At 34.5% G+C, this 10472-nt stretch overlaps 1 protein-coding gene across 1 annotated transcript; it reads left to right on the forward strand.

Annotated features, from left to right (window-relative positions):
• The first annotated feature begins 406 nt into the window (after positions 1–406).
• LOC113689707 (uncharacterized) lies at positions 407–8846 on the forward strand. The gene is made up of 4 exons (XM_027207448.2): positions 407–1259; positions 5987–6058; positions 6384–8372; positions 8483–8846. Exons 1-4 carry the CDS (start codon positions 407–409, stop codon positions 8830–8832), a joined length of 3264 nt encoding a protein of 1087 aa, XP_027063249.2. The 3' UTR covers positions 8833–8846.
• Positions 8847–10472: the final 1626 nt, after the last annotated feature.

Consider the following 10472-nt stretch of genomic DNA (forward strand, 5'->3'; position numbering starts at 1 on the left):
AACGGTCCTGTTTTGCACGGTAGACGCCCTCACCTTGAAGCTATGGTCTCCGAAGACTGTTCTACCCATCACCGACTTGCTGCCCTGCTAATCCTACAAGAGGTTAAAACACGACTTGATGGAGGTCCCTCCCCTAAAGGTCCATCCTTCCATGATCTAATAGTACTTGTTTGGAACTTAGCAGGAATATCAATATTACAGCCTCTTTCCATTTATTTGGTTTTATTTTTCTAAGAGCGTGTTGGCTATTGCTTCCCATGCTCGTCTACAGCTATATATAGGGTTAAACTTGACCCCAGTTCTTACTTGTGAGCTCAGAAAAATCTGAAATCGAACCATGAGCATTGCCATGAACAAAATCTACTACTTTTTCTTGTTTATCTTTAGTTTAGCTTGGTTAGCCATCATGGCAGCCAGCAACGGTAATATTACAGCTGATCAATCAGCGCTTCTTGCTTTTAGAGATCGCATGATCACTTCAGATTCTCACAAAATCTTGCAAAAAAACTGGTCAGTTACCTCCTCCGTCTGTGATTGGATGGGAGTCACCTGTGACGCTCAACAACGTAGAGTGACTGACTTGAATATCTCAATGATGAACCTTACTGGTACCTTACCTCCTCAACTTGGGAACCTGTCCTTTCTGGTTTCCCTTAACATTAGCAGCAACAATTTCCACGGAGAATTGCCTCGTGAGTTAGTTCACTTGCGCAGATTGAGATACCTTAATTTTGGGATCAACAATCTCGGTGGAGAGCTTCCCTCCTGGTTTGGTTCTTTATACAAACTCCAATACCTGTCCCTCAGAAACAATAGCTTTACGGGTTCTATCCCGCCTTCCATCTCTAACATGTCAAACTTGGAAACTTTATGGTTGTCTTGGAATTCAATTGAGGGGACCGTTCCAACAGAATTTCAGAATCTTCATAATTTGAAGAATTTGATTATTGAGAGTAATCAGCTCTCCGGTCCTTTGCCTTTCCATGCTTTCAATCTTTCCTCAATGGAAAGCGTTTCCTTCTTGAATAACAGCCTATCTGGCATTTTTCCGGACGACATCTGTCACCGCCTTCAGAAACTTACATGGCTTAGTCTAGCAGAGAACAATTTGATCGGTCGAATACCTTCAACGGTGTCACAGTGTTCACTGCTTCGGCATCTTGCCTTGTTTGGGAACCATTTCACTGGATCCATACCTAACGGAATCGGGAACTTGACAATGCTGGAGGACCTATACCTGCAGATGAACAATTTAACAGGTAAAATGTATTAGTCACCTGCTTTTATTCCTATTTTTTAAGTATAGATTAAGCTTATGCTTCTGTTCTTGTATTTGCATTAGAGATATCTAGTAAGATTATGCTTCTCTTCTTCTATATGGAGGTTTCAGACAAAAAGAACAACTATACCAACATTTTCTTTTTGCTGGTTTGGTAGACAGTGATGAGAGAGCGCCGCCTCTCTGTTTCTCTATTAGTCTAGCATTCACTAGATTTATATAGCTGCAAGTTGCATTTTGAGAATCTTCCCGAAGGAAATCAGCACTGTCTTAATTGTGATAACTTAGTGCATGTATAATTAGAGGGCCAGTCTTTAGTAGAAGTGAGAGGTAAGTCCCTGCTATTGCAAATTGGTGTATAAGTTTAAGAGTGTGTGTGGTACATAATCGTTAGAGTTCCACGAGCTCTAGTTATCTTGGTATAATGTGTTTTATATACAAATGCTGAGTGTTGTTTGTGGATTCCGTTTTGGGTCTATCACTTGGCAATTTCTTCTGAACCATGCTTTAACAACTTTGAATATGCAGTCAAAATTTCAACCTTAACTAGGCAAATCATGTAATTGGATTTTGGGATTTACATACACATTCTCGTTTATATATGAGTGCGTATATATTCTTCGATCAATTACATTAGATCTTCTGCAGTTTATCAAATTACATATCAGACCCTGAGGTTTGTCAATACTATCAAAAGGTCCTACATCCAAATAGATTTATAATATAAACACCCTTATTGTATGGGTCTTAACTCTTAATGTTTACCATATTCCTGAGGTTTCTAGCAGTATCATTTAGCGTCCACAATGTTTTTAAAATATTACTTATTTCTCTCATTTTTAAATTTTTGTAATACTTTTAACACAATTGAAATATATGATTAAACTACTAATTTTAGGAAAGAGAAAATAATTTCTTTCTAACGTTGCCCTTTTGTTGCACTATTATTTTACACAATTATAATGATATAATTAAAAGTTGAAAACAAAGGCAAAAAGCATGAAGATGCAAGTCTAATGCGTTAAATTATAGTAGCTACAAACATAAGCATATCATGTTCATTTAATGCACAAACAAATAAAAGTTCATTTAAGATATTCCCAAAGTGCAAAAGTAGATTTTTCTTTGGGATTTGTCTATTTGGTGATCTACGGCCACGTAATAAGTAATGGACCCTTTTTTCGACAAAAGGGATGAATCCAAAAATTTTGCAATTCGAGAAGTCAGTTTTGTTTTTAAAATTTTAATATTGGGCCTACCTTCATTTTTAATACACCATTAGAGAACCAAATAAAAGAAATCTTTCCTTTTATGTAACATGTCCTGAGTGAAATTAAGGAATTTTATAAATTGTTTAGAGTCTTTATTTTTTATTTGTCCAAATTCATGATGAAAACCAGAAGAAGGGAAAGTGTTCACAATTACATTTAAATTTATTTGAGATGTTTTCAAGGTGCTAAAAAGGTTTTTTTTTTCATCTCTGCAGTATTTCACATGGTTTTCACTTGTTTTGTAAAATATTTAGAATTTATACAATTTTTAAATTTTTTTGTCCATATTATGACCAAAACAAACTGTTAAAGGATCTCTTAGATCGGTTAAGAAATATTTCTATTAAATAACCACATTGATTAAGCTTTCAAATGTTAATTGTTTCTAAATTATTTTATCATAAGCAGAATAGAACACAGCTTATTTGGTAAGATACTTCACTTGTAACTAAAAGATTATTGGTTCGAGTTATTAAGGGTAGGACTGTCAATAGGACTGGGCCAGCCCGAACTCTGCTCATTTGGCCCGACAGAAAGCCCGATGAGCACGATCATTTAGTGAGTCGGTCTGAGTTTGATCCTAAAAATTAGATCCGAATTAAATGTGAGCCGAGTTTGGGCTTTATTAGGCTCAAATCCGATATAGGCCGGGCCCTTGAATTACCTATATATATAATATTTATATTTTGATATTATGTATAATTATATATCGAAATATATTATTACTAAATACTAAATATATATATAAATTACAAAACACAAAAATACATCTAATGACTCTTTTATGAGCTTTCTTGAGAGCCAATATTAGTAATGCATAACTAAATCTTTAATTTTTCTTATTGGTTGAGTAAATTTTTGTACTGGCATAATATTGGTTGATTTTTTTTTTTGTCTACAAACACAAAAATCATCAAACATATTTGGATTTAAATCACAAGATTATAAAAAAAGTTTCAACTTTTAAAGATGTATTGGCTTATGATCGCATGTTTTATTACTATTTTTCATGCATTTTGAACGGATTAAATATAAATATTGTTGAAAAAATTTTTGGTTTATATATATACTTTTTAAGAACTATTATTTGTTCATGTTTAGTGTTAATATTATAGTCTTGTAAATATTAAATTAGTTTTACAACTTAATAGTTATAGTAATTATATTAAGAAAATTAAGAAGTAATAAGTGAGCTTGGGCTAAGCCCGATTAAGGTTCACAACCCGAATATTATGTGAGTTGAGTATGAACTTCACATTTACGAACCCGAAACTCATAACCCGAAATCCGAAAATGTTTCAAATTAAATGAGTTGATCTTGAACTCATCAATGCCCGGTTCATTAGGCCCGATTGATTGGCCTAATTAAGGGATTAAGTGTGAAGTCACTATTGATCCTCTTTGAAAAAAAAAATTATCATGACAATTAAGGAATCATAACAAAAGGATAACTTTGGAATGAGATTACCAATTCTTTTAGAATTAGTTTTTTAATCATATATTTTGACTTGGATTGAAAGTGTTACAAAAAAAAATTTGAAAATAGGGGAAGGTAAGTGATATTTTTAAAATTTTAAAGGTACTAAATGATATTATTAGAAACTTGAAAGGAGGTTTCTGAAATTACCCCTTTTATATGTCTGACTGATGGCAGCATTATTTTTTTTTATCAAAAGTCCGATAATACCCCCAAGCCCCAACTTTCTCTTCCTCTATTCAAGCAAGTTTTCCATTACCAACAAATTCTTTCTCCCATGCCCATCTATTTACTATTGAGGTGAAATCTTTAGCCTGAGACATTCATGTGTAAAAGATGAACAAAGTCAAACATAAATAATCTCAAATTTTGGCCATAATACACCCCTAGCAGCCTGCATTTCTCGAAAACAAAATTACCATATTCCTCTTTCTTCATGCCACTTTCTCATCATTTAACCCATTCTTTATTACCATATTCATCTGATTTTCACCTGAAAACAACATTCTATCAACATAATTGTACAAAAAATACACCAGCAAACTATGGCATACAGATCCATAGGAGGGCGATACCCACAGCGGTAGAGGTAGTAGCAATCTGATGGTGAAATTGAAGGACAAGCAGAGTATTGGTTATTGAACAGTAGGTTATTTTGGAATGAGTGAGGAGGAATAAGGGTTGAAGGATTTGGGATTTACTTTCCGCAAAAGCCGACTTAAGGCGGAACCAAGTAGTTGTGCGAGCATAGGAATCCATTAGATTGGAGACTTGCAACAAGGCTGGTGTGTCAAGACTTGCAACCATCTTGGAAGACATTGAGGACCTAATCAAAGGTTTTGATTTTTGCACAGTCTCTTTTGTACCTAGATCAGCTAATGTAGGAAGTCATAGGCTAGCACAATTTGCAACAAAGCTAGTTAACGACGTTGACTGGGAAAGGAACTTCCCAACGTGGCTAATAGAAGCAGCCAACAAAGATTGGAGGGCTGAGGCCACCTTTTGTAATTAAGTTCTTGTAGTATCAAGTTTAATCTATAAAATGACATTTAACGTTTGTGGAAAAAAAAAAAACAAGGCTGGTGTGTCAATTGGACTCCATGAGTTGGACTTTGATAAATCCAAACTTGGTTTAGACAATAAATAGGATTTTCATACTTTTGAATTTTTGGGTTCAGGCCTGAGTTAGAAGGTTCAAATTCAACTCACACTTTAATATGAGTTTTGGAATCAAATCGAGTTTCACCTAAGCTCATAATTAAGTACATAAATATATATATACTTGATATTTATGAATTATTATAAATTTATATATAAATTTTTAATATTTCATGGTACAATATGTATAGTTATATATTATATATTACTTAATATACAAAAATATAAATATATATATATTAATAATTGTACATATGTGATTAAGCAAAGTAAGAGAAAGAGAGGAAGAAGAAGAAATGAAGATTGATCTAAGATAGAGAAGGAAATGTGGTCTAATTCTGTAATGGTTAGAATTAATATTCCACTATGCCAACGGATTTGGGCCCTCACAAATCCAGTTCAAACCAGCTGTGTAAATCTACCCTGGTTTATAATTGGGTCAAATCTCCCCTATATCATGTCGTAGACATTCTATACTCATTTCAAATTAATACATTTGGAGAATTCAGTAATCTCAATTAATGTTGTTATTATATACTTCCAATACAAGTCAAATCAATCTCATAAAAGTCGAACTTTTGCAGGTGCAATTCCAAATGAAATAGGGAATCTAACTATGTTGAGGATTTTAAGTTTTGCCAACAACAAATTGACTGGTATGTCAAGGTTCCTAAGTAAAAGCTCTTAATTGCTTAAACCACTGGCAAAGTTCAGAATACAATTGGATCTATAAAATAAAAGGATCACAACTTTTTTCCCATTACAAGTCAAATCAAACTAATAAATGTTGCAATTTTGCAGGTGCAATTCCAATTGAAATAGGGGATTTAGCTATGTTGACAGAGTTAGATTTTGACAACAACAAATTGACAGGTATGCCTTCGTTCCTAATTGCATAGACTGTCTTTAAAACTCCGCATCAGGCTGATCTATAGGTAATAGGATAACTTAGGCCTATATTTCGGTTGAATGAAATCAACTTTTCCTTTTAACGGATTTGATATTCAAAGAGGTCGGTTTTAAAGCCTTGCTAGAAGGTTTTTTTTTTTTTGTGGATTGGTTTGGGGTGGGGTGGGGGAGGGGAGACCTAAAACTTCCTATTGTTCAAAAAGTTTTTTTTTTTCTTTTAATTTTAGAGCCTTGCCAATGAAAAGCTGTCGACGGTATGCTAACACAAAAGTACTTCACTATGTTACAGGTGGAATACCTGAAAAGATTGGGAACCTTCACAAATTGGAGGAGCTTCAGTTACACAACAATACATTATCGGGTTCCATACCAGCAACAATTTTTAACATCTCATCTCTCAAAACAATTCAACTCTGCCAGAACAAGTTTTCAGGAACTATTCCTTTGACAATGAGTAATAAGCTAAGCAATCTGCAGTATTTTAATATTTACAATAATTTCTTGAGTGGAGTTATACCTAGCTTCATCTCAAATGCTTCTCGGCTAGTTACTTTGTCGCTTGACAATAATGAGCTTACAGGTTCAATCCCCGACTCTTTAGGAAGTTTAAGAAATCTAGAATATCTAAACTTGGCTTTCAACAAGCTGTCAAGTGAACCCTCATCTCCAGAATTAAGCATTTTCACTTTCTTGATGACTTGGAGATTCTTGAAATATCTAGGAGTGGATCAGAATCCTCTAAATGGTTTTCTACCTGCTTCTTTTTCTAACTATTCGACTCTGGAACACTTGAATGCATTCAGTTGTAAAATCAAAGGAAACATCCCAGTCGGAATCAGCAATTTGAGCAGTTTACTAGTTCTAGATTTTTCAGGTAATGAATTGATTGGATCTGTCCCAAGAACTATGCATAGTCTGGCAAATCTTCAGATGTTTTACTTGGACTCCAATCAAGTAAGAGATGTCTTGGACATTTTCTGTGGATTACATAGTTTGGGGTTGTTAGACTTGAGCCAAAATCAATTCTTTGGTAGTATTCCAGAATGCTTAGGAAATATGACAAATTTGAGACAAATTTTTCTAGACTCCAACAGGTTGACTTCCGTGATACCTGCTAAACTATTGAGCATGAAAAATCTCGAAATTCTCAACCTTTCATCAAATTTCATAAGTGGATCGATACCTTTGGAGATTGGGAACCTCAAAGCAACGTACAGTTTGGATCTCTCGGCTAATCAATTGTCAGGCATTATTCCTACTACAATTGGGGAGCTGCAAGCTTTACAGAATCTTTCATTGGCAAAAAATAATTTGCAGGGCTCTATACCAGAATCATTTAGCCATATGGTCAGCTTGGAATTCTTGGACCTTTCACACAATAATCTCTCCGGCGTGATACCCAAGTCATTGCAAACACTTAAGGTTCTTAAGGAATTTAACGTTTCTTTTAATAGATTAAGCGGCGAAATTCCTCAAGGTGGTCCCTTCAGATACTTTACAGGTCAATTGTTCATGAACAATGAAGCACTCTGTGGTGACCCAAGGCTTGGTGTTCAACCATGTCAGTGTAATTCAATTAGAAGTTCAAGCAAAAGAAAGGTATTTTTCATTAGTCTATCAGTGATTGCAGCAATAATGATAATAGCAATTGTAGCAATATTGGTTCAAAGGTGGCTGAAGGAGCCAAAGGGTTCAGGTGGAACAGAGTTGATGTCAGTGGCAAAATATGAAAGATTTTCCTACTATGACCTTTTGCACTCAACTGATAACTATAGTGAAAGCAATTTGCTTGGAGAAGGGAGCTTTGGTTCTGTTTACAAAGGTATCCTAAGTGATGGCATTGTTGTGGCTATCAAGGTATTCAACTTGCAAGTGGAAGGTGCATTAAAAAGCTTTGATAGAGAATGCGAGGTACTGAGGAGTTTACGCCATCGAAATCTTACAATGGTGCTCGGTAGCTGCTCCAACCCTGATTTTAAAGCCCTGGTACTCAAATACATGCCTAATGGGAATCTTGATAAGTGGTTGCACTTTCGTGACCATTTCTTAGATCTATTTCAAAGAATAAATATAATGATTGATGTTGCTTGTGCATTGGAATATCTACATTATGGTTATGATGCTCCTGTGGTACATTGTGACTTAAAGCCTAGTAATATCTTGCTTGATGAAGATATGGTTGCTCATGTAAGTGATTTTGGAATATCAAAAATGTTTGGCGAAGGAGAAAGTATTTTGCATACCAACACCCTCGCAACACTGGGATACATTGCACCAGGTTAATCTTTTATCCTTTTCAGTCTACATTTTCTTTGCTTCGACATTTGTCCATCTGTTGTTAATCTTTTAGCTAATTCCATTATTCTAACTATTGTAATCTTATGACAGAGTATGGATCAGAGGGGATAGTTTCAACAAGAATTGATGTATATAGTTTTGGAATAGTTTTGATTGAAACTTTTTCCAGGATGAAGCCTAGTGATGAAATGTTTTCAGGAGATTTGAGCCTTAGAAGCTGGGTAGAAGATTGTCTTCCTGATGCACTTCAAGTCGTTGATGCAAACTTAATAAGGCCAGAGGATGAGCATTTCACTCACAAGTTAAAGTGTGTTTTATTGATCATGAATTTGGCTCTAAACTGCTGTAGAGAATCTCTAGGAGAAAGGATGAACATGAAAGATGTTTTAGCAAATTTGAAGAAAATTAAACAGCAGCTTCTTCTGATAGTAAGTACTTAGCAATTTTGTGCAAATTTTATCTTTCAAGGTAGGAAGTTACTTTCCTTATTCGTTTGCGCTCATGGCCTACTATTTCTTGTAGCCAACTGTCAGACCTTGAGTGGATCAGGTACAATGTTTTGACCAGATCAAACGGATATTGCTATATAGTTCAAAAGCTTGATTATTTTGAAGGCTCAAGAGTTATGTACTTGATTCCATAGGTGTCATTATATATGCCGAATTTGGACTTTCAGTTATGGAGCATAATAGATAATTGGTTTTATTTTGTTTTCTTTGAATTTTGAGCAAGTTCTTGGTTACTTTTTATGTGGAACTGATTATGTATCTTTTAGCCTTATCACGTATTAAGATTGCAATAAATGTTTCGTTACTACAAATGAATGCATCAGGTTGCTTAGGTTGCTCTCTAAACTACAGAAGGAATAGTAGATGTCATTTGTTCTTCTTCCTTTACAACAGTTATATCCTACAAGCCGTTTAAAGAGTTAAGTGAAAGCATGGCTTTTGTTGGCAACTGTCACTTCCCTTTGTTCTACATCACAAGTCTTTTGGGATTCTTTGAATCATCACATATCAGAACTTTAATAACCTTGCCTAATTTGAGTTGTCCATTTATACATGGAACGGAAATTGTGAGAAGTGAATTAGGTCGATATAAAACTCTATTGGACTTGGGGTGTGGAACAAAAACGGAGTTCTGCAATTATGAAGTATCTAAGAATTGGTAAAGCATTTTTATAAAGAATATAGTTAATCAAGCTTCAGCTATCAACCTATAATGCACCATTTTAATTTAAAGAATGGTTAAGTATTGACTGTATTGAGGACACTGATGTAATAGTTACCAGCCAGAGATAATAATAATGTCCTTGTTGTTGGAGTCCTTTGATCTTATGGACTTTCTGCCAGCATCCTTTGATTTTTTTTTTTTTTAGTTTTAACAAAAAAAAGTCTAGTCTAATAGAATTCATGTAGATAATATTAAAGTGAAACATTGCAATTTTCAACATAGGGATTAGTTAAAAAGTTTCCAACACTGGGGTGGTAGAGCTACCTCAAAGGAAAAGTCTACTGACATGTGAGGCAAGTAAAGAAGAACCTGCTTCCACTTACCAGGAAGTTTCTAGCAAAAGTTATTCTAGACCTAAATATATGTCCTTTCAAACTATTTTCTTGTACACAATATAAACAAGCTCAGTTGGCACAGATTCTCTGTTTGGTTATCCTAAGTTGTTTAGGGAACTGAAGTGAACCAGTGTTACCAAAAAGAGAGCTTTGTCTTGATTAAATTCAATAAATAACATACCAAAAAAAAATGTACAAGTAAAGGGGAGAATTATATACATCCTTTAGAGGGCAACATTTGTTATCTGTTTTACAAGAGAAGAAACAAAGGCTACAACCACTTAGCTCATATAAAATCAAAAGATCAATTATGATGTTATCACTGTTACCCTAAATTATTTGCACCTATATTTGGTCTAAATGTGGGAATATTTACAATGGCATCAAACTATATCACTCTAAATTTCTCTTATGCGTACTATCTTTGGGGCTTTTGTTAGCTCTTAATGTGGAGAATTTTATTTTAGTTTTAAAGTGAAGTTGGAACATCTCCAATTAGTATCCTCTCCTCA

Source organism: Coffea arabica, chromosome 5c, assembly GCF_036785885.1.
Source record: "Coffea arabica cultivar ET-39 chromosome 5c, Coffea Arabica ET-39 HiFi, whole genome shotgun sequence".
Classification (NCBI taxonomy): domain Eukaryota; kingdom Viridiplantae; phylum Streptophyta; class Magnoliopsida; order Gentianales; family Rubiaceae; genus Coffea; species Coffea arabica.

Excerpts from the sequence above, each read along its gene's own strand:
- LOC113689707 (XM_027207448.2), top strand. The coding sequence starts at position 407 with ATGGCAGCCAGCAACGGTAATATTACAGCTGATCAATCAGCGCTTCTT. Across the intron at positions 6,059-6,383 it reads TGACAACAACAAATTGACAG|GTGGAATACCTGAAAAGATT; the intron begins GTATGCCTTCGT and ends ACTATGTTACAG. Across the intron at positions 8,373-8,482 it reads ACTGGGATACATTGCACCAG|AGTATGGATCAGAGGGGATA; the intron begins GTTAATCTTTTA and ends ATCTTATGACAG.